Source organism: Myotis yumanensis, unplaced genomic scaffold (genome assembly GCF_028538775.1).
Source record: "Myotis yumanensis isolate MYYU_CA2020_CCGP unplaced genomic scaffold, mMyoYum1.0.hap1 SCAF_16, whole genome shotgun sequence".
Taxonomy (NCBI): Eukaryota; Metazoa; Chordata; class Mammalia; order Chiroptera; family Vespertilionidae; genus Myotis; species Myotis yumanensis.
The window spans coordinates 15,902,762-15,926,137 of record NW_027223767.1 but is presented as its reverse complement, the minus strand read 5'-3'; the positions used below and the strand labels follow the sequence as shown (position 1 = coordinate 15,926,137).

Below are 23,376 nucleotides of genomic sequence, written 5' to 3'. Positions count from 1 at the left end.
GTAATACTTTAAGAAATAAAAATTATTAAAATATTAAAAAAAAAAGAGAAAAAAAAAAAAAAAAAAAAAGAACCCATTGTGGCCCTCGAGTCAAAAAGTTTGCCCACCCCTGCTAGTCCTTCTAATATCTCCACTTGCAAAACATTATAGAGATGGAATAGCACCATAAGTGACCTTTTGAGATTGTTTTTTGCCCCTTACTCAGCACAATGGCCTTCAGATCCAACCAAGTATTTTTTTTTTTATTTTTTTACTGCTGAGCAGTATTTTACTATCTGTTTACTCACTCGTTGAGGACATGTGAATTGTTTCTAGCATGCAGCAATTATAACTAAAATTGCTTCAATAAATGGTGTTGGGAGGATGGGACAGCCACATGCAGGAGAGTGAAACTGGACCACTCTCTTACACCACACACAGAAATGAACTCAAAATGGATTAATCCCAGAAGCCAAGCAAACAGCAGTCAGATATATGAAAAGATGTTCAACTTCACTATTAGGGAAATGCAAATCAAAACTACAATGAGATACCACCTCACACCTGTAAGAATGGCCAATATCAAGAAGACAAGTAATAACCAGTGTTGGAGAGGCTGTGGAGAAAAAGAAACCTGCATTTAGTGCTGTTGGGAATGTAAACTGGTACAGGAACTATGGAAAACAGTATGGTGGTTCTTCACACACACACACACACAAAAATAGAGTTACCATATGACAGACCCAGCAATCCCTCTTCTGGGTAGCTACTCGAAAAAGTAAAAACATATATTCGCAAAGATATATGCACCCTATGTTCCTTTTGCATTATTCACAGTGACCAAGACATGGAGACAACCAAAGTATCCTTCAATGGAGGATTGGATAAAGAAGATGTATACTATGAAATACTACTCAGCCATAAGAAAAGATGAAATACTGCCATCTGCAACAACATGGATGGACCTTGAGAATATTATGCTAAGTAAATTAAGTCAGTCAGAAAAAGCTAAGAACCATGTGATTTGATTCATATGTGGGATATAAAACTGAAACTCAGACATGGACAGACAACAGTGTGATGGTTACCAGAGGAAATTGGTTGAAGGCTTGGTAGAAGATAAATATATAGTGAAGGAACATGATTTGACTTTGGGCTGGTGGTACACAATGCAATATACAGATTATGTATCATAGTAATGTACACTTGGAACCTATATGCCCCTATTAACCAATGTCATCCTAATAAATTTTTAAAAAGACAAAAAAATAGATTAAAGCAGTGATTTTTCAACCGGTGTGCTGCAAGAATTTTTTATGCACTACCTGACTTTTTAATCAGGGACACAGACCTCTTTTCTCCTAGACTGTCAAATAAAAAAATGACAATAGCCAATGCAACAATAGCTATCCAGTATGAATGAATCAAGTACTAGATATGATCTCACTTATATGTGGAATTGAAAAAAGAGAGCTCATAGTACAGAGAATAGACAGTGGTTGCTAGAGGCAGGGTAGGAGGGTGGGCAAAATGGGTGAAGGGAGTAAAAGTTACACATTTCCAATTATAAAAAAAATCAATCAGTGGGGATATAATATGCAGCATGGTGATTATTATAAACCAGAGGCCCGGTGCACAAAAATTTGTGCACTTTAGGGGGTGTTCCTCAGCCCGGCCTGCCCCCTCTCACAGTCTGGGAGCCCTCAGGGGATGTCCTACTGACAGCTTAGCATTATTTCCTAAGCCACAGTCTAGCCTCCCTCTGCGGGAGGCAACTGGCTGATTATGGAAAGGCACCGCATCCATGACCCCCTTGCTGCTGCTGCCTCTGAGCTCCCTCTGGGGGAGGCAACCAGGCCTATCAGGGGAAGGTGACGCCCCATCATGCCACTGCTGCCGCCACTGCCAGCTTCTGCGGCTGCCTGAGCCTCGGCCTGGCCCTCGCAGCAGCTGCTGCAGCTTTGTCTGGAAGGACGTTCGGAAGACGTCTGGTCTAATTAGCATATTACCCTTTTATTAGTATAGATAATGCTGAATTGTATTTTTGAAAATTGCTAAGAGAGTAGATCTTATAAGTTCTCATCGCAAGAAAAAAAGTTTTGTAACTATGTATATTAATGGATAACTAAACTTATTGTACTGATTATTTTGCAATATACACAAATATAGAATCATTATATTGTGCACCTGAAACTAATACATTATATGCTAATTTTTTCTCAATAAAAAATTAATTGGGTGTATTTTTGGAAGCTGACTGTTTTGGAAATCCATCCTTTTGCTTAATGGATGGTTTTGTAAATCAATGACTTTGTAGAGAGATGTCATATCAAACTCAATTAATTCTGACCAGGAAGTAACAACTGCATATTAAAACTGAGGTCTAATTGATAAAACACACCTACTTTAAAAATCTTATACTAAAAATAGATTTTTACTACCTCAGTTTTAAGATGAAAATTCTATTAAATTATTCATATACAAATGAGAACTGCTTCACAATTTATATACTATGATATTCTAAAATAATTTTGATTTATGTATGTCCCTTTTGTAATTAGGGAACTATTTATTTTTAAGTTCAAAAAATATGTTCTAGTGTTTGGATTCATATTTTGAGAAATATTATTTTTAAAACCCAATAAATAAAATATAGAACACATCCTGATGATAGGTTACCAAAAGCAGCCACATTGAGATAAAATGATGAACACTGAATTAATACTCTTTGTGATAAGTTAATCACTATAAGACGTAAACTGACACGCTCCTTTTCATGACTTCGTTTGTTATCATGAGGTGTAATATGTGGCTAAATTATAAGCTATTTGTGAAGTGGGAGAATGGTAAAAGCAGAGCATTTCTTTGGTAAACAAATTTGCATGTATAAATTGAACTCTTATTTCAGCTTATGAGAAGAATTAAATGACTCAAAAAAGAATAACTTTATTAAATGATTACATATTATGATCAAACTTTCTTATGTGATTAACATTTTTAGTGAAAGAAAGATATCTCTACTGCTTAAAACCAGTTGGTCCGGCAGATGCCAGTAGGCATCAAATAGTCCATGCAATCTCTCTAGTATATCAAGTTTCTGTGTAAGCATGGGTCTGTTTCTAGGCTCTTCATTCTATGCTACTGATCTATTTTTCTGCCCTTATACCAATAGTTAATGATTACATTAATTACTGTAGCTTTGTGAATCTTGAATTCAGATAAGCAATTTCCACTCCACTTCTCCAGAAGTGTCTTACGTATTCCTGAAAAAGTTTCAATATTAGCCCTAGCTGGTTTGGCTCTATGGGTAGAGCATTGGCCTGCAGACTAAAGGGTCGCAGGTTCGATTTTGGTCAAGGGCATGCACCTTGGTCCCAGGCTCCATCCCTGACCGGGTGGCCACGCAACCAAAGGATGTGTATCTCTCACATCCATGTTTCTCTCTCTCTATCTCTCTCCCTCCTTTCCACTCTCTCTCTTAAAAAAAAAATCAATGGCCAAATATCCTCTGGTGAGGATTAACAAAAAACAACGGCAACAACAAAAAGATTGGAGTTAGTCCTGGCCGGTGTTGCTCAGTGGGTTGAGCATGGTTCTCCATTCACCAAAAAGCTGCCTGTTCGTTTCCTGGTCAGGGCACATGCCCAGGTTTTGGGTTTGACCCCTGGTCAGGGTGTGTGCTAGAGGCAACGCATGGATGTTTCTCTTTCATATCGATGTGTTTTTTCTCTCTCTTTCCCTTCCTCTCTCTCTAAAATCAATAAAAAATATTTTTTTAAAAAAGTTTGAATTTTAGATTTAGCTTGTCAAATAAAAATTCTTTTGGGACTGTATTTAGAATTTATAGATTAATTTGAGAGGAATGAAAATGTTTACAATGTTTAGTCTTCTCACCATGAACTTGGTATAACCTCCCTATTTATTTAGCTTTTTTGTTGTTGTTGTTGCTGTTGTACTTTAGTTTCCAGTATTCCTGAATTATCTTGGGATTTTTCTTCAACAATTTTAATACTTTCTTATTCATTGGTGATTTTGACTGGCTTCCACTGCTTACCTGGCAACTTTTTACTTAGCCTTGAAGTCTCAGTTCAAATCCTGGGTGAAAGTTCCCCCATTGCTCCTGCCACTTGTCATCTAATTGCAAAAGGAAATAGTTACTGATTGCCTACTACACGCCAGAGCATTGTGGGAAGCACTCCCTGAGCATTAACCCATGTAATTTACAAAGCAGCCTTTTGAAACCAGAGTTGGTGTTAGTCTCTCCATTTATGAAAAAAATAAGCCCAAGAGGGCAGCCTGTCTGTCTAAGGCACAAAGCCAGGGGGAGGCAGGGCCAGGAGAGGATGCGGGCAGGCTGGCTCCAGAGCCCATGCTCCCACCGTGTGATATTCTCTTTCAAGCAGTTGTGTTGTCCTGAAGTGGTTCACACGCCTTCATTCACACATCCCAGAGAAAATGTTTGGAGAGCACACACTGAACCAGGCGCTGTAAAAGGTGCTGGTGAACATATGGTGTTGAATAAAACAGACATTAAATAAAAATCACACCAGTAAGTATATAGGCACCAATAGTGCTAAGTGCCCTGGGACCGGGGGTCGGGGAGAGAAATCCAGTTAGAGGATAGAATTACAAAGGGGGAGGGCATCAGCAGGCAGATGCAGGAAGGGTCTGGGGGAATATGTGTTCTTAGGGGGAGGTACAGGAAGAGTCATGCACTTGGCGTAGGTAGGACATGCTGAGTTTTAGGGCCCCTGAGACCCAGGCTCAAAAGGTTGGAAATATGGAGATGTGGGACTCCCATATCATGGCTGGGTTGAAGACAGAGGGTGGTAATTACTAAGGAGCACGCTGTGGTTAAACCTCAAGCAGGGACAAGACTCCCCAAAAGAAAGCTGCAGAATGAGAAGACAGGCAGGCAGAGGAGGAGAAGGAAGGAAAGAAGAAAGGGATGGAGGTGGCAGTGTCTGCACCCTTGTATCTCCAGCACCCCAGATGGGGCTGAGCACAGAATAGGTGCTCAGGACTTGGCAGGTGGCCAAATGAATGAATGGCCCTTTCAGGGTGGCCTTGGTTAAGTCCCTTCCTTGCTGCACCCGTTTCCCTATGTAAAATGGCAGTAGCAGCTTGACCAGGAGGGCAGCGGTGGCTCTTGGGGCTCAGTCCGTCCCCTCCCCGCTCTGCTCAGTCCCCAGGGGAGCACCCATCATTCTGATGCCCATCAAAGTCAATGCGCAGTTCCACGGGTTGCGCGGGTGTCCCTGGAGGGCTGAAGGCGCTCAGACTGCAGAGGACAGAAGCCTTGCCTCCTCTGCGCCCAAGAGAGCCGGACGCGCTGCTGGGAGAGGGTGCGCGGGGGGTGTGAGGGGGTGGGGGCGGGTCTGTTGCCCAAAGCAGCACGGACGCCTCGGGAAGCCAGGAGTGAGATGCGGGAAGGAGAGGCCCGCAGGGAGGACTGCCTGGGGCGGCCTGCGCGGGGCAGGGCCATCGCCTCTGCTAGAGACCCCTCGAGATGTGGGTGCGAGGGGCGGATGTAATGAGGAAGAAAGGGGCCAGGGACTGGGAAGACAGATCTCAGAGACCCCAAGGCACGTGGAGACTTTCACCTGGGACCTTGAGGACGCAGAAGAGGGGCCACACGCCGAAGCCATCGGAATAAATGACCGATCCCTTCGCGCTTGGCAGCCCCGGGGCGCTCCTCTGTGCATCCAGGGCAGCGCAGGAGACGCTTGGAGAATCCTGGGGGGCGGGCCCGACGGGCGCGAGAGTCCGCAGGCGCCTCCAGCCGCCGCGGGGTGGCGGAGTTGGGGGCAGGCGGGCCCCACCGACCCCGCGAGATGGCCCCGCCCCGGAGCCTGGCAGAGGCCTCACCGTGGGGGGCGGAGTTGCCGGCGCTCCACCAGCCCCTGAGACTGTGGCCCCTTCTTAAGCCCGCGGAGCCTCTGGCCGCCTAACCTGCCTCTCCCGCTTCTCCCCCCAGCACGATGGCTTCGGCACTGAGCTATGTCTCCAAGTTCAAGTCCTTCCTGATCTTGTTCTTCACCCCGATACTGCTGCTGCCACTCATCATTCTGGTGCCCACCAAGGTCAGTTGCATCTCCTGCAGCCCCGGGGACTCCAGGCGACTGGTCCCAGTGACCGGCTCTGAACGCGGGGGCACCCAGTGGGAGCGCAGGGATTCCCAGGCGGGCACCGCTCCCCTGCGAGCTCAGGGCATCAGGTGGGAGGTGTCCTGTAGAGAATTTCAAGGGGCACCCCAACCTTGGGGTTTACAGATCCCAGGACACAAGAACCGTCCCAACAAGCATGGAACCTAGCCGTCAGCACAGATCTCGCCACACAGGACATCCTCAGGCTCAGCCTGGCCTGAATCTCCCCAGAGATGCCCGCCCCTCTCCTTGCTCAGAGCCTATGGTGCCTATAGAGCCTGGCACTTCTTTCCCTCCTTCTCTCTCCTCTCCTTAGTGAATGGGGACTTCCAAGACCAGTCAGGCACCTAAGTGGATCCCGAGTGCTGTCCTTGTCACTCTCGGGCCCTATTTTGAGCCTCAGTTTCCCTATCTATGGCCCACTTTTCTTTCCAACTCGGATCCCCTGGACGCCATGGCTGAGTCAAATCCTCCTGGGGCGGAAAGGCAGGTCGGGGTGGGTCTGCTTTGCGTGCTGCCTGCTGTGGCCGTGGCTGTGGCTGTGACTGTGGCTGTGGCCGTGGCTGTGGCTGTGGCAGGAGGCGGCCAGGTTCCCAGAGCTCACGCCTTGGGTGGCAGGACTCGGGGTGGCAGGGAAGGCTTGTCCCATGCCCTGGCCTCCTAGCGCTCCTGGGAGGGAGGCAGAGAATGAATGGCCTTGGCCACAGGGTGAGGGCGGTGCTGGGAGCCCTGGCCCCGGCTGTGCTGGGCTGTGTGGAGCCTGTTTGGCAGAGACCCCAGGCCTTTGAAGGCTTTTGTGGCTGCTGGCTGCTCCTTCCACACTCCCTCTTCCAGCCCTTTCACTCTCAGCCCAGACAGGAAACCCCGGGGTCCCCTGTCCCTTCAGGCAGGCTTGGGAAACAGAGGGGTTCTTTCGGGGATACGCTGGGGCAGTCCCGGAGGACTGGGGGTATCAGGAGGCCAAATCTGCAGAGAAGCCGACTTCATTCACTCTTCCTTGTGATTTTAGTGAAGCCTCTGAGTTTTCCGGGCCTTGGTGTTCTTGTCTGTACAATGGGCAGGGTGGTTTGGTTCTGACAGGTGTGGCTTTGGGTGCCCAAAAGGTCTATGCTGGTTCCTAGGATGGGGGTGCGGAGGCCGAGAGGAGCACTCCAGTGGGCTGAGCACAGCCCTGGATGAGCCAGGGATAGCCCAACAAACTGGGGTGGCTCTTCTGTTGTCATACCAACCGTGAGCTGCCCTATTTCCCCTGTAGAAAGAGATTTGGGGCTGTTACTATCCGTGGGAGGGAGCTGGGGATGAGAGCTGTGATTTTAGTTCTGCTGGCGCGAGTGATGTTCCCTGGAATGATTATACAACTTGGCTGACCTTCCTGCTCTGGGAGAGTGTGACTGAGACCCTTGACCGCCCCCCTCCACACCCTGAGCTGGGACCCTCAACTCGGAGTGTCTATGAGTGTCATTAACCTGCCTTGGGAGTGAGGATCAGTGAGGGAACAGGGGACATCTGGGAAAGTCCTTCCAAAGGCTCCCTTCTCCTGGGACAGGCGTTCCCTCCCGCTGGGACAGGTGACAAGGGCCTGGACCTGTCCTGGTGTCTCTCCCTTTGTGCCTCTGTTTTAGTCACCACCAAAGAGCTCCCTGCCCTGCCCCCACGGCCACACCATTGTGTAAGGAAACCCAGAGGCACTGGCATGGGCCAGCGGGGCTGGGCAGCCGGCGAGGACTTGGCAGCCTGTGGGGCACTGTCTGAGGGGGGCGGCGAATCAGAAGGCACGTGCCCCGGCCTCCCCCACAGGCTCCCCTCTTTTCTTCCTCTCCTCCAACCGGCTTCCTGTCTGGCTTCACCTTGGCTCCACTTTTTCTGCCCTTTCTTGCCCCGCTTTTTTAAAATAGCTTTTTAATAAAATCGATATGTCTATTGTAAACATATCATTGATTTTATTAAAATTGTAAAATAATATTTTTCAAGTCTGTAAAGTATAATGTACAAAATGAAAATACCTTTAAATCCCATAACTTATTAATATTCTGATGGCCATCTTTCCGGAAATCAATCCATCTTTTTCTCCCTCGCTCTCTCACTCACTCTCTTTCTACACTGCCTTCCCCCCCCCCCCCCCCCCCCCCCCCCCCACACACACAAACACACAGAGGAAGTTCTCTTACCTACATTCATTTTTCATTAGGCAACATGTCACGGGCAGTCTGTTAATAATTACACATGGGGGTTTATTCAGTTGTACATTTAACTTGTATTTGTTGATCCTTACGATGTGCTAGGCACTGTGCTGGCTGCTGACTTTTAAGTCCCACTCCCCTTTGGGCTCCTAGTGCCTGGCCAGCCACATTCCGGGCAGGAAGCGCTCTGAGCTTATTTACTCCCAGGGAGCAGGCTCTTCTCTCGGGCAGAGTCCACCTCACTCTGCGTGGTGACCGTGGTGACCGCCCCTCCTCAGACCAGTCTAACGTAGCTCTCCCGTGGGAGCATGCTAGACCAGGAGGGTCAAGTCCGCCTCCGCGATGGGGCATCTCTGGGGCCTCGATAGTGGATGGCGGCGAGGGGCCAGTTAAGCGTGTCTTTTCCGTTGGTGCCTCCAGGAACTGTGCTGTGAATATTGGTTAAGGTGCCACTGGTTGTATCAAAGTTTAAATAATAAAAATTCACCCAGCGCTTTCTGTTAAAAAGGGTACTCCTACCTCCTCAGGTTACAGGCAAGGACCCAAAACAAGCAGGGAGGGGGCCTGGCTGGGAGTGAGACCAGTATTTTCTCAATGATCCATCAGGCACCTAAGTGGATCCTGCTTAGCATCCTGTTGAGTGACGGCTGACCAGCCAGTGGCAGACAGTGGGCACTGGTCGGTCTGCCTGGTGTGGGGCCTGGGCTCCTGCCCACACCTCGGTCCTGCCTGGAGCCCGTGGAGCAGTCAGCATTGGCGCCTGCAGCCTCCCAAGCAGGGGCATCAGCAAAGCCTGAGACGTTCGTGTTGTCACAGCTGGAGAGAGTTCCGCCAGCTAGTGGTGTGGGGGCCAGGGATGCTGCTGAACATCTTACAGTGCACAGGGCACCCCGCCCCTCAGCAAAGTCTTCCAGCCCTAAATGTCCACAGGGGAAAGGCTGAGAAACCCCGCACCAGGCAGGGCGAGGGGTCCTGAGGTTCTCGTGGGGTGCCGAAGGAAGATATATTTTTTATGACAGCTAACAAAATCCTGACAAAGAATTTCTGTCTTCACCCAACATCCTGTGCACGTAACACGTGCTCTCTCGGGTGATGCTAAGCAGTGAGAGTGAACAGGTGCGTCTCTCCAGCAGCGTTGTCATAGCTCGAACTGTGCTAGTCCATTCCTGAATGGGCATTTGCTGAGCATCTCCTCAGTGTCAGGCCTGAGGACAGAGTGAATCCACAAACCCTGGTTCTGGTCTCAGGTGCTTCCTGTTCTCTGATGGTGGTGGTGGTGGTGGTGGTGGTGGTGATGATGGTGAGACAGTTAAGGAAACAACAATGGCAACCGCATGTGCCAATTGCTCGGGCTGCGGGAGCAGACACAGAGGCAGGGCACAGACCCAGGCTGTGTGTCTGTGGGGGGAGGGGGCGCGGGGGGGAGGGGGGGGCGGAGAAGGCGCCTAAGGAGAAACAAAGACTGCCACCAGGCTGGGGGTGTAAGAGGAGGCTCAGTCACCGCAGTGCCCTGGGGTAGCTGGAACTCGGGGTGTGAGTGGGCAAGGAGATGGGGCTGGCAGGAGGCGGGGTGCAGGGCCTGCTCCATCACAGAGGGTCTCCTAAGCGATGCTGAGGCATTGGGGGTTTGTCCTGGAGGCAACAGGAGGCTTTGAAACAGGGGGTGATATGATCAGATTTGCAAAAGAGAAAGAGGGAGCCTCTGTGCCTAGGGATACAATAGGAAGGTCAAATCGAAGATCATCTCCACCATCCAGGCTGGAGGAAGTGTTTCCTGAACAAAGACAGTGGCCCTGGGGTGAGGGCAGGAGGAGGAAGAGGCCAGAGAATAACGGGCTACAAGCTATAGGTCTTGGGGTTGGTGTCGTAGGCTGGGTTGGAATGAGGGAGAGGGCAGAGCCTGGTGGTTAATAATGACTCTGATAAAAGTGCTGATGGAACATGAAACCACCTAGGGAGGTGGGTATTGTTGCCCACGTTTGAACAGGTGGGGAGACGGAGGGCGGCGGCAGCGTGCCCAGGCCTCAGGGCTGTCTCTTCAGTTTGCCAGGTGTGCCTACGTCATCATCGTCATGGCCACTTACTGGTGCACAGAAGTCATCCCTCTGGCTGTCACCGCCCTCTTGCCTGCCTTGCTTTTCCCACTCCTCAAGGTTCTGGACTCCAAGCAGGTGAGCGACCCAGGGGATCCTGGTGGCTTCCTGCTTCTCCCATGGGCTCCTCTCAGAGCCCCTCTCTGAGCAGCCTAGGTCCCGGGGCACCAGATAAGCTCCCTGTGGATTCTTTTTGGCACAGAGACATGCCACTGGACCCTGCATCCCACTCCAGGCTGACCCTCACGTCAGCATCTGCTCTGCTCGCCTGTCTCTGGGGACTTGGGTGGGCCCCTGAGTTCATCTCCAGTAGAGACCCCAAACAATGTGTGGCCAGGAGGCAGCCCTGACGGGGCCCCCATGCCACCACCTTGCAGGTGTGTGTCCAGTACATGAAGGACACTAACATGCTGTTCCTGGGAGGCCTCATCGTGGCCGTGGCCGTGGAGCGCTGGAACCTGCACAAGAGAATCGCCCTGCGCACACTCCTCTGGGTGGGGACCAAGCCTGCACAGTAATTATGCCTTCTCTTCTTGCCACGGGGCTCCCTGTGGGCCCCAGGGCTGGGGAGGAGCTGTGGCATAGCCCAGCCACCCATTGGCAAGGGCTGCCTATGGGCTTACCTGGGCTTGGCAAGCAGGTGGACCCCTGGGTGGGGTATGTGACAATCTTAGCTGAGGACACCAGATGCATGGGCAATGGTGGGGGCCAGTGGTGAGTGGCAGTAGGTAAGGGTTCTCTGAATCCAGAGGAGACTGGTCAGCAAGGGCCCCTGCATGTAAAGAGGACTTCCTGGGGGAGGGGCTGCAGGGCTCCACAGGGAACGAGGTGGGTGGAGGCTGGATCCAGCCATGCCTGATAGGGCATTTGTGGGGAAAGCAGGCCAGACGTGGCTCAACCACCCCACTCAGGAGGAGCAGAAAGGTCATCGTTCCAAAGCTAGCAGCTTCTGGCCTCATCTTCGCCATGTCACTTAGAACCTCAGCTTCTCCCCTCTCTCTAAGATCTCCCCTCCAACCACAGGCAGCTTCCAACCAACCCATGGAGTTGACATCATCAGATTCCCCTGGTACTGTGCACCTGCAGCGCCCAGGCATGACTCTGGGGGCTCATTTATCTCCTCAGTTAACTCTCACCACAACTCTGAGAGCTGGGTATTATTCCTCCACCAGATTCTATAGACGCGGCATTTGAGACAGAGAGGGGTTAAATGCTGTGAAATGAGGCCTTGGCCCCTGAGTTAATCTCCAGTAGAGACCCCAGGATGTACCTTCTTTTGAGGCAATGTGCTCCCTAAATGATGGCGTGCCCAGCCCAGCCCTGGGAAGGCAGCTGTTGGTTACTGCACAGCAAATCCCTCCTGAGATGTCCATGTGCCAGGGACTGTGCCGGGCCCCGTGCACACAGAGCCTGGTGCACCCCCAGGAGTTGATGCCTGGCTCCCTTGGCACCTCAGGCTCTGCTGAGCAGAAAGCTTTGGGACTCTCTGGTGTCTATTACCCTACGTGGTATCGATCCCCTCCAGTGATTGGTCTATAGGGTCAAATCAAAGGCCATTGCATGTTCTAGAAGTGTGAGACCTCGGTGGCCTCAGAATTCTTGCTCTCAGGATCCTCTGAGCGGCCAGCCTTCCTCCACCAGCAGGTGTTCCTCATTCTCAGAGAGCTGAAGGACACTGGTTCCAAACCCAGGAAGTTCACGCAGGCTTCTCTGCTCCTTCCTGTCACCGGGAGGAAGGCTACAGAGGAGGGACTTTGATTAGAAGAACCACAAGGGGTGCTCTAGGCAGATGGCAGAGGTGAGACAGCGGTGGAAGGACAGGTGTTATAAAGGAAGGGAACATGTTTTCTGAATACTGTTTGATCTGGTCCATTGCAGAGTGGAGGTGTGTGTGCAGAGAGTCGGCGGGGTGGTCAGCCATGGGGGAGGTCCCACATTCCCAGGCTCACCCTACCCCTCAAGGCTAACTCTGTTATGAGAGGAGAAGCAGGGTCTGGGGTGGGTGGGAATCTTCTAGATAGAAGTGGGGTGTTGGGGCTGCTTGCCCATAGGGCTGCTCCATCACACCCTTAAGACACACTAGGGCCAACCTCCACCCTGGGTTCACACCCTCTGGATGCCTGTGCTGCCCCTGCTGGACAGGAGCGCCTCAGAACCATGACTGGGTCTGAGAAAGGCATCTTGGTCTTCCCTCCCCGCCTGCCCCATAGCCAGGAGGGTAGACATCAGTAATGTCTGTGGGAGAGAGGTAGGAGGGAGAACAGAAGGAAGGAAGGAAGAGAGGGAGAAAGGGCGGGAAAGAGGGAGGGACTAAAAGTATAATCCTCTCCTGGACTACCCAGTCTTGAACTGGCATTGGCACCTTGGCCTTGACCCCTGGCATCCCTGCAGGGGACCTAACCCATGTTGCTCCCTGAGGGCTTGGGGCAGTGGGGGTGGGGATTCTCTGCTTCCCTTCCTGCTCCTCCTCTGCAGGCTGATGCTGGGCTTCATGGGCGCCACCGCCTTCCTCTCCATGTGGATCAGCAACACAGCCACCACAGCCATGATGGTGCCCATAGTGGAGGCCGTGCTGCAGCAGATGCAGGCCACGAGCACAGCCAGCGAGGCCGGCCTGGGCGCCCTGGAGCTGGTGGACAAGGGCAAGACCGGTGAGGTGCCAGGTGAGCCCCTGCCAGGTGCTGCTGGGTCCACAGCTTTAGCCACCTCCCTGACTCCTGGAGCCCACCTTTAAACAGGCATAAAGAGAAATACTTAGAAACTGCTGTTTTTGTAACCTTTGGAAATGTAATTATTGCAGGAAAGTTAAATTTGTTAGTATTGCTTATAGCAAGTTTCAACCCTTGGTTCCCGCCAATCACAGAAATCAAGAGGTGTTCATTTGATTATGCATTTGAGCATCTTTTGAGCACTCACTGGGGGCCCTCACCTGTTGGTCTTCCTCAGGGAGGCCTCCCCTGAACAGGTCACACCTCTCCTCCGCTCTCTGCTCCCACAGGCATCGGGGTGGTTGTCCCATGCTGCTTCCCTGCCGGGTGTCCAGCCCAGGAAACTCAGAGGGCGCCTGTTTTATTATCTGCCTTGTTTGTACCCCATCCCCAGGGCCCAGCACAGGGGAACTCAGGGCCCATGCTGATGGCCCGATTGCCAGATCCTGGGGCAGGTCCTGGGGCTGCTGAGATGAAGTGGACACATCCATATTTCAGACTCAAGGAGCCGGGTGGGGTGGGGTAATGAGGCCCCTCACACAGTTCCTCTGAATTGGGGGAAGCCATGGGATACCATAAGCCAGACACCAAAGGAGCTCAGACAGGGGAGGCTCACTAGGAGGCTCGGACATCTCAGATGGATTTGGACACCCCCTGGATTGAGGGAACAGTTGGAGCAACGGCTAGGAAGCAGGGAAGAAAGGGGTGTGTCTGAGGCAGCTGCATTTGCCCTGGGCGTGGAGGAGCCTGGGGAAGCTGTGGGAAGTGACAGGGAAGGCGGACAAGGCCAGACTACACAGTTGGGCTGTGGGCTGAGAGGACCCGAGGAGGGAGCCTGCAGAGCCAGCACGTCCCACCTCAGGTCAGCAGCAGAGCTAGGAGCTGGAGCTGAGCCGCAGCCCCCTGGACTGGCTCTGCTCACGGAGGTGTGTCACTACAGGGACCCAAGTGATTTTTGAAGGCCCTGCTATGGGGCCACAGGAGAATTGTAACAGGAAGAGCATGTGCAAGGCCATGACACTGTGCGTGTGCTACGCGGCCAGCATCGGAGGCACTGCCACCCTGACCGGGACAGGACCCAACGTGGTGCTCTTGGGCCAGATGCACGAGTGAGTCACTGGCCATACCTTCTGGGGACAATGACTTGGGCCCTGGGTTGGATGGACTCAGCCTCCTCTCCCATCTCCTGAACTGGGCCCTGGAGCTGGGGCCTGGCAGGGGCGGGAGGCTGTGCCCCCATCAGCCTCTGCTGCACCTGCTCAGGATTCCTCAGGGTGGGAGCTGATGACAGTCCCCAGGCCTGGCTGCTTTCTGTCCTGGGCGCAGTATTTTCGCTCAGACAGGTCGTGTGATTGAACTCTGAGCTAAAGTCACAGGAAGTGACAGTGTCGTTTTAGATGCTGGGTCCTTGTTTAAAACTTGCAGAAAATAGACACCCTTATAGATGCTCTCCTCAAAACTGGCTCACCGACCTTGGTCGTGAATGGTAATGGCCCTATGATATTGGGGATCTGGAGATGCAATAAAGGGCTAGGGGTTGGGCCACTCATTGCCTAACCAGCTCGTTCACTACAGTTCCTCTCACTGTCCTTGAGGTGACCTGTGCCCTTGTGAGGCCCCAGGTGGACCACAGTGGTGGTCTGGAACTTTCCTTGGCCACAAAGGGACACAGGCCTTGAGGACCAGGTTGTGTGCTGGCCTTGTGCTGGGTGGGGCTGGAATCACAGAAGAGGGGGAGATCTGGGCTCTGTCTGTGGGATACTCATGGTCTGCTGAGGGTAGCAGATGCCTGGAGAGTTCTAGGCAGGACATGTAAATGCGTGAAGGAAAGTACAGACGCAGTGAGCTCAGGGAAGGAGAGAAGTATGACATGCCCATCCTGTGCAGACAAGACAGGTGGGGTGGGAGGGCAGCTAGGAGGTGGGAGGGCAGGCCTGGAGCCTGGCCAAGCAGACTCTTGAGGTGGACAAGCAGACTATTCTGATCCTGTGATGTTTTCTGTAATGATAGCCTCTCCCTGGAGTTCCCGCTGAGTGCAGAAAGCTCTGTGTCTACTTTCACACCCTTGGGCTAAAGTGAGCAAGTCTGGAGGTGGGAGGTGGAGCCTGGCGTGAAAGAGACCCTCCTCCAGTCCCCAGAACCCTCTCTGGTCCCACCCTGGGAGGCCTGGGAGATTTGTTTTCCTAAGGGGGCCTTCCCTTGTAGGAGCCCACAGGGTGAGGGTTCTGGGGCATCTGTGGACCTCCTGATGCTATTGACCAAATTACGTGTGTACAAAGCTGTGTTTCTCTGGAGGGAAGAGCCATGACTCTCATGAGCTTCTTAACAGGGTCTGGACCCCCATGATGGTCAGTTGGTCACCCCTCCGGCTTGTATTGGGCATGACTCTGTTCTGGGGCCCCAACTGATTAGGATAATACCGGGCGGTGGGCATGGATGGCTGGACCTTAGGAGGATGGGACTCTGCTCCAGACCACCTCTCAGGGTCCAGCTACTGGTCAGCTGGTACACACCCGGCCTGACCTGCTTGCTCTGAGACTCAGCATCTGGTAGAGGTGTGGACCCGTGTTTCTCTCTCCAGGCTGTTTCCTGAGAGCAAAGACACCGTGAACTTCGCCTCCTGGTTTGGATTTGCTTTCCCCAACATGCTGATCATGCTGCTGCTCGCCTGGTTTTGGCTCCAGTGTATTTTTATGGGATTCAAGTAAGTTGAACTGCTTCCGGAATAGTCTAACCTGCCACGCCCTTGCAGAAGAACCAATAGGCGAGCCCACAGAGTTCTTCCTGTCTGGCCCCATTTCAACAGCCCCATCACCTGCTAGTCTGCCCTCTCATTTTGGCCACCTCGGGCTGCTCACCGTGCCTTTGCACATGCTGTTCCCTCTTTCTGGAATGCCATTCCCTATCTTCTCACCTTTCAATCTCCTCAGGCTTCAAGGCCAGTTCAAATGCTGCTTCCTTAGGGACATGTTTCCTGACTTTCCCCACCTCATTTCCCCACCCCATGCCTGCTCCTCTGGGCTTCCCTGGGCACCACATGGCCTTGACCCTTGGTACCTGTTGCCATGTTCCAGCACTGCCCCTGTCCCCTGACCCTTGACCTGAGCTCCTTTGGGGCCTGTGGTAAGTCCTCTCTGTCCCCTGCTCCCAGCCCGGCTCCCGGCCAGGGAGAAAGTGTGCCATCAACGTGAGTCAAAGCAATTAAAGGGAGAATCTTGTCCCCGTGAGCAAATCGGTACTCTGGACCAACTCCCACTTGGCTGTATGTGTCCATTGGGCCGGGTCACAGCACACCACCCGCCGATGTCCAGATTCTTACTGAACACCTGCCATGTTCCCAGCAGTGCGCGAGTTCTGGAAAGTTTACCTTCCTCTTCCCAGTACACCCAACCCAAGTTCACCAGGAGTCAACCTTGACAGCAGCCTGACTTTGGACAGAAACCATGGTGTGTGGCTGACAAATACCTCAAAAACACTCTTGTGATTTTCAAAGACACACATCTATCTGTGGAGCTAAGGGGACCCTCTCACATTAGTATGGAAAGTGCTTAGCTGTGAGCGTGTGCTCTGTGCCTTAAATCGCAGGCAGCTAGAGCCGAAGACAAGGGGCTATCTGGCCACAGGGAGATCTCAGAGCCAAGAGGCAAAAGTTTCCCCAAACCCAGGGAGTTAGCGGGGGAAAATGGGATTTTTGTCAGTTTTCTTCTGAAGGAGGAACTGGTTTGGAAACTGCAGTTAAAAGAAATCTCTATATAATCATAAGTAGTCATAGCAATGACATCATACTAGTAGTGGGCATCCTCATATGCCACCCGTGTGCAGGCCTCACGTGAGAGGGAAGCTGCTCCCATGGGCACTTGGGGCACAGCCTGGCTTTGAGGGAAGCTCTTTGCCCTGCTTTGTGCATCTGCTTCAGGACCAGCGGGCCCCGGGAGAGCTGCCCCTAACCTGTCGCAGGCTGCAGGTGGTGTCCTGCCTCTCATGGGGCCATGGGAATAATAATGACCAACATCTGTTGACTGTTTACTAAGTCGCAGACACAACTTTAATGACTCTACATTTATTAATTAATCTTCACATCAACCTGTGAGGTAGGTGCTCCTATTATTCCCAATTTACAGGTAAGGCAACTGAGGCACGGAGAGGGGAAAGGGCTGCTCAGGGCTGTGTAGCTTGGAAGCCATGGGACTGAGCTTTGAACACAGGCAGTTTGGCACTAGAGCAGCGGTTCTCAACCTGTGGGTTGTGACCCCTTTGGCGGTCGAACGACCCTTTCACAGGGGTCGCCTAAGACCATCCTGCATATCAGATATTTACATTACGACTCATGGGAGCATCTTCCCATGTGGGCATGTGCTAGCACACGTAACAGGTCCTGGGAGGCCTGGTGGGCAGGTGAGAGACATGGAGTGGGGGGGGAGGGGTGCACTCAAGCACCCTCCACCCCAGACGATGGGCAGCACCATAGGCCTTCCCACCACGCTCTGCTGCCCAATATTCAGGCTTCCATTTGACCGGCCCCTGAGCCAACCAACCTGCACCGCTGTTTTCTTTCTGTCTCCTCTAGTTTTTTTTTTGTTTAATTCTTTATTGTTGAAAGTTTTACATATGTCTCCTCTTTCCCCCATTGACCTCTCCCTGACCGTTTCCGCCCCCCAGCACATGCTCCCACCCTGCTGTTGTCTGTATCCATTCATCATGCTCATATGCATAGTTACAAGTCCTATGGTTCATCTCTTACCCCATCCCACCCCCACCCTCCCGTGCCTTCCCTCTGAGATTTGATGGTCTGTTCCATGCTTCTATTTCTCTCTATCCTCTAGTTTTAAAAAGGCTTGGGGCTGCGGTCTGGAGAAAAAGAGTAGCGAGAAAGCTGCCTACGAGGTGTTGCAGGAGGAGTATAGGAAGCTGGGACCCTTCTCCTTCGCCGAGGGCAGCGTCCTGCTCTGTTTCCTCCTGCTGGTCACCCTGTGGTTCTCCCGGGACCCAGGCTTCATGCCTGGCTGGATGTCGGTCGCCTGGATGGAGGGCGAGACAAAGTAAGTCACTGGTTCTGCAGCGCCTGCCATGTCCTCCTTTGTTCTGTAGTTGAGTTCTGTTGGTTTCCCGACTCAGTCGTTCCTCATGAATCTTCAGGACAAGCCCACGGATATGTCCCTGTGACGACTCCTCCCCCAAAAGGTTGAGCAGAAAATCCTTGGCCAGGGTGGTGGTCGAGAGAGACTTGTTGGGCTGGAGTGAGGCTCCCAGAGCTCTGGGTTCCAAATCTCTCCTCCATCATCTCCCCATCCCTGCCCCCAGCCCCCACCATCTTTCTTTAGATCTGGGCAAGTATCTAAAGACACAGATCCTGGGGTCCTGGTGCTTCTTTAGGTAGAGACTTGGCAAAAAGGGGGTATATGTAGTTTCTCTCCAGGCTAAGATGTTACATGGGAGAAAGGCTGAGAAATGTGCATATTCCTGGAAGTGGGTTGGGAGACAGCTGCCTGTTACTGTTGATTCCATTTTTTGTTTTTATTTGGTTAATCCTCAACCGAGGATATTTTTCCCATTAATTTTTAGAGAGAGTGGAAGGGATGGAGGGGGGAGAGAGAAAGGGAGAGAGAGTGAGAGGAGAGAGAGACACATCAATTGGTGGGCTCTGCATGCGCTCCAACCAGGTGGGGATGGAACCTGCAACCCCACGTTGCCCTTGACTGGGAATTGAACCTGTGACCCTTTGCTGGGTGGACCAATGCTCTAACTACTGTGCAACAGGGGCCAGGGCTACTGATTCCTTTTGGAAGGTCTGCTGGTAATCACCTGGTGAACCCAGATTTCTAAAGAATGTGGCCTAGAAGAGGTCACGACATTCACCCATGGAACAACACAGGATGTGAGAGGGAAGGAAGCTGCCCAGAGTCGCCCAATACTGGTGACAGAGCCAGGCCAAGGATGGGGGGGTCTTGGTTTCTAGCCAGGATTCAGTCTACCGCACTACTCCTGACCTTGGCCTTTGGGGTTCCAGTTTTCATGCCCAGCTGAGCCTGCCTCTTCATGCAGGAGCACGTAGATGAGGCACAGGTTTGTGGCATAGCTTCCTGCAGCTGAGTTGGCTCATCCATGCCCTTTCTCCACCTAGGTATGTCACCGACGCCACCGTGGCCATCTTCGTGGCCATATTACTATTCATTGTGCCTTCGCAGAAGCCCAAGTTCAACTTCTGCAGCCAGACTGAGGAAGGTAATACTCCTGTCTTGGCCTTGCATTCATCAGGGTTGGGGGCCTGGTAGCAGGATCTCTCCATGGGAGTCCCTGGCTTAGGGGGAAGAAAAGCCCACTCCATCAAAGAGGACTGGCAAGATGGCACAGTCTGGGCAGAGGGCATTTTCAGCCCTCCCTGGTTATTGTTTAGTGCAACATCTCTTTTGCTTTTTAAACATTTGAAATCATATTAATAGTACCCCAGGAACAGAAAAATGTTTTGAATTTCCCACAACACCATCAGTATTGTTTTGGTTTCTCGCTTCCTCCCAGTCTGTACTAATAAGCACGTATATTAGATGGCTATAATCAAAACACACCATTTGAATCCTGTTGCTTTGTTGTTTCTGTTTTCATGTTTTCGACCTGGTTACTATAGAGACATTTCTTGCTCTTGCCCCAGTCTTCAAACTTATCTTCCCTAATAACGGCATTGTATTGAGTCAGGAGGCTGTAACCATTCTCCTATTATGGGATATTCTGGCTCTTTTGAAATTTCATTATTCTAAATTGAGGTGTTTCTTCTTCAGGATAAATTTCTAGGATGTCAAATTGCTTTCCAAAAAGATTGCACCAATGTATAATGCTGCCAGGAGTGTGTGATAGTTCTGCCATATTTTCACCAGCAATGGGTGCAGTAATTATTGTAAATTTTAGCTAATTTGTAGATATGAGATGGTACTCATTGTCCATACAGGCTTTTATTCCCCTGATCAGATGTCTTGGGCTTCATAAGGCTGTTCTGGGTTGTGTATGTGTGTTTTTCTTGTCTCTTCTCAGAAAGGAAGACTCCGTTTTATCCGCCTGCACTGCTGGATTGGAAGGTGACCCAGGAGAAAGTTCCCTGGGGCATTGTGCTGCTGCTGGGGGGCGGATTCGCTCTGGCTAAAGGATGCGAGGTAACTTCCCCAGCTGTGGGCTGCCCAGGGCCTCCTTCTTTCACCAAGAGGGTGGCCAAGGAACTGCTCCACCCCGGCACCCCTGTACCCTGGGCTGGTTCTGTGTCAGTCCCCTCCACTAACTGCACATTTCTCAAGAACAGGGACTCTGTCTTGTCATGTAGGAACCCTGGGCCACGATTAGTGCCTAGACTAGAGAAATACTCTTTGAGTGATTGCGGAAATAGTGAATTTAGGTGACCCCGGGTTAGCCAAGAGGGGCAGAGGATGCTGTGAGGTCTCCTTTGGGATTTGGCAATAGGATCTGTACTCTGATTTCTTCTAGGGAAATCCTCCTTTTAAGTCCTTGTGGAAATCTCCACCATTACCTTTGGTTCTTATACTCCCTGAACTCTTTGTTGATATGGCTGCCAGTTTAAATTTTTCTCTAGCTAAGTGTATAGCAGTGTAGAAGGAGAGGAACAGCCTTTGGGAAAAACCACCTCAAAAATGTAACCTTCTTACCTCTCCCCGTTTCCTGATAGGGAAGAAATGAGCCAGAGGGAGAGATGAGCCAGCTATCCTCCTTGCATCCATGCACCTGTCCATCTGTCTATCCACCCAGGAATAGAATGTGAGAGATAGACTGGGTCTATCCTGTTATTCTGTTTCCTTAGCATCTGGTGCATGGCAGGTGCATCAATATTTTTGGATGAACAAATCCATCCATTTAGTCACTTCTCTACCCAGTCATCCATCCATCTAGCATTCATTCCTTTCACCACACATTTCTATTATGCCCCTGTTAGTCCAGGCATGGGACTTACAGAGGAGATTGAAATAGGGTGCTGGTTCACAGGACCATCACAGGCTAGAGAGGGGACATATATGGGAGAGCATTTAGGGAAGAAGTGACACATTGGTAAAGGAATAAGTGTGTGGTACCTAGCTGAGGAGCAGAAGATGAGGCTACTGAGGCTCCCAGAAGCCACTCCATGAGGGTCTTGAATTTAAGATAGGGAGTGTGGACTTAATTCTGCAGGCACTGAATTCAGGGGGCAGCCACTGAAGGGTTGAGGCCAGAGGGTGACTGAGTCAGAACTGTACTGGGGGAAATCACTTTAATGTCTAGAGTGGAAGCCTGGGCAGGGTTGGTTTGAGTGAGACCCAGTAGGCGCTCTATAACTTTCATTCAATTCAGTCTCAATACTGGACTCCATGGACCATTGTCTCCTTGAAACTCCCTCCTCCTTTGGTCCCCAAGATAACCATTCCCTCCTGGTTTCCTTCTAACTCTGACTATGCCTGCTCGGGCTTCTTTAGTGACTTTTCCTCTGTCCTCCCTTAAATATGAATGTTCCTCCAGGCTCTGTCCTTGGTACCTTCTCTGTTCATTTTTCATTCTCTCCCTTGGACAATCTCTTCTCAGCCCAAAACACCAAATCCAGATCCCAATTTCTGTCTCAGATTTCTCTCCTGAACTTTAAAGACTGTGGGAGACTGAGAGGAGACAGTGGACATGAGATGTTTTGGGTGACTTGATTGAGTGGAAGGAATGAGGGGGACAGAGATCCCCAGGATGATTCCTGATCTTCTAGGACAGCAGGTGGATGGTGAGTCCATGCACCAACCTGGGGAACCAGGGGGAGTGGTAGACTCTGGGCTAGAGAAGATGAATGCAGGTTGGGGCATGTTGAGTCTGACATGTTCATGGACATCTGGGTGGAAATTTCTAGAAGGAGTATGGATGTTGAAATCTGGATAGTAGACCAGCTGGGCTAGAAACACAGATTTTGGACACAGCAGAATGAGGATGGAGATTGAAATTGTGGGCATGGATGAGCTCACCTGTGGAATGTATGCAGAGAGAATACGTAGGAGGGGAGAGGCTGAGCTCCCTAGAGAAAGATGAGTGTCTCTCCTGGCCCTGGAGGCACTGTAGCCATTAGCCCCTCAGTGACTGCCCTCTGGTGCTTTCCAGGCCTCGGGGCTGTCTGAATGGATGGGGACGCAGATGGAGCCCTTACACGTTCTGCCCCCAGCAGCCATCTCCTTGGTCTTGTCCTTGCTCATTGCTGTATTCACTGAGTGTACAAGCAACGTGGCCACCACCACCCTGTTCCTGCCCATCTTTGCCTCCATGGTAAGTAACCCTGCTGGGGGAGGAGGAGGCTCAGCCATCATTTCATTAGAAGCTATCAACCCAGGAGTATGTCCTAAGTTCTCAGCGAGGCTGTGAAATCAGGGGCCAGAGCCCTACCAGGGTTTTGAGCCTCTGATAGGACTTGTGTGCCTTTGATGACCGTGGGCCTACCCTCAATGTTTTGCTGGGTTTTTTATCCCCCCACCCCCGATGCTGGCCAAAGCACTAAGCATATGCCAGGTTCTTGTATTTATAAATGTAACTGCTTATTTTTCAAAATGGGTTGACTGGACGTGGGCCAAGGAGGAGTGGACCAATGCCATGAGGGAATGATAGAGGGTCTTTGAGAATGTAGCACAGCTGTGCGGGAGGACTGCAGATCAGAGGGACACCACTGGCTGGGATTTGGGGACACCTCTGGCTGGGAAGGTGGGGCTTGGGGATGGTTTGGGGGAGAGGAAATTCTGGGAAGGTGGAGAGTCCAAATAAAGGAAGTGAGTGCATGATTGAAAACCCCTAGAAGCCTTGCATTGAGCCCCGGGATCAGGAATCAGTGCACTGTGGTCAAGCATGTTGTTGAGCTGGGACTTAGAAGAAAGCAGAGCCAATAGGAAAATCAGCTGTGATCTTTTCGTGCATTTTCTCCTGTCACTCATGACATGGCAATACTGACCTCAAGGTGGTACAAGAAAAGCCCTGGCCTTGGAGTCAGGAGAACTGAGTTCAGGTCCTGGGATCCTAGAACATATGGCTTATGCTCTTTCCTCCTACACTTGTGCTGAGGGTCAAGAAAGATGATGGCTGTGAAAATCCTCTGTAGATTGCAAACAAGCCTGGGAGAGGCTGAGGTTGCCATTCTGGAGTTGGGAGACAGACTTACAAAACCCGAGCACAGGATTGTTGTTGGTAAACTTCACCTTGGCTGCCAAGGTGTCCATGTGTATAAAAAGCAAACCTGAGTGGCTGCTCCTTTCAATCCAAGTGAAGATGAAAGTGATGGAAATAG

General features: G+C 51.2%; 1 protein-coding gene across 3 annotated transcripts in view; it reads left to right on the top strand.

The window, feature by feature from the left end:
- Nucleotides 1–5,934: 5,934 nt before the first annotated feature.
- Nucleotides 5,935–23,376, top strand: part of SLC13A5 (solute carrier family 13 member 5) — a 34,835-nt gene continuing 17,393 nt past the window's right edge. For all 3 annotated transcript variants that reach the window (XM_070393891.1, XM_070393890.1, XM_070393889.1), the window contains exons 1-10: nt 5,935–6,062; nt 10,348–10,476; nt 10,776–10,912; nt 12,874–13,061; nt 14,047–14,215; nt 15,688–15,810; nt 17,930–18,145; nt 19,228–19,328; nt 20,130–20,248; nt 22,209–22,370. In XM_070393891.1, coding sequence (XP_070249992.1) covers nt 5,961–6,062; nt 10,348–10,476; nt 10,776–10,912; nt 12,874–13,061; nt 14,047–14,215; nt 15,688–15,810; nt 17,930–18,145; nt 19,228–19,328; nt 20,130–20,248; nt 22,209–22,370 — 1,446 coding nt within the window. In that variant the 5' untranslated portion in view covers nt 5,935–5,960. The remainder of the gene's footprint in view (nt 6,063–10,347; nt 10,477–10,775; nt 10,913–12,873; nt 13,062–14,046; nt 14,216–15,687; nt 15,811–17,929; nt 18,146–19,227; nt 19,329–20,129; nt 20,249–22,208; nt 22,371–23,376) is intronic.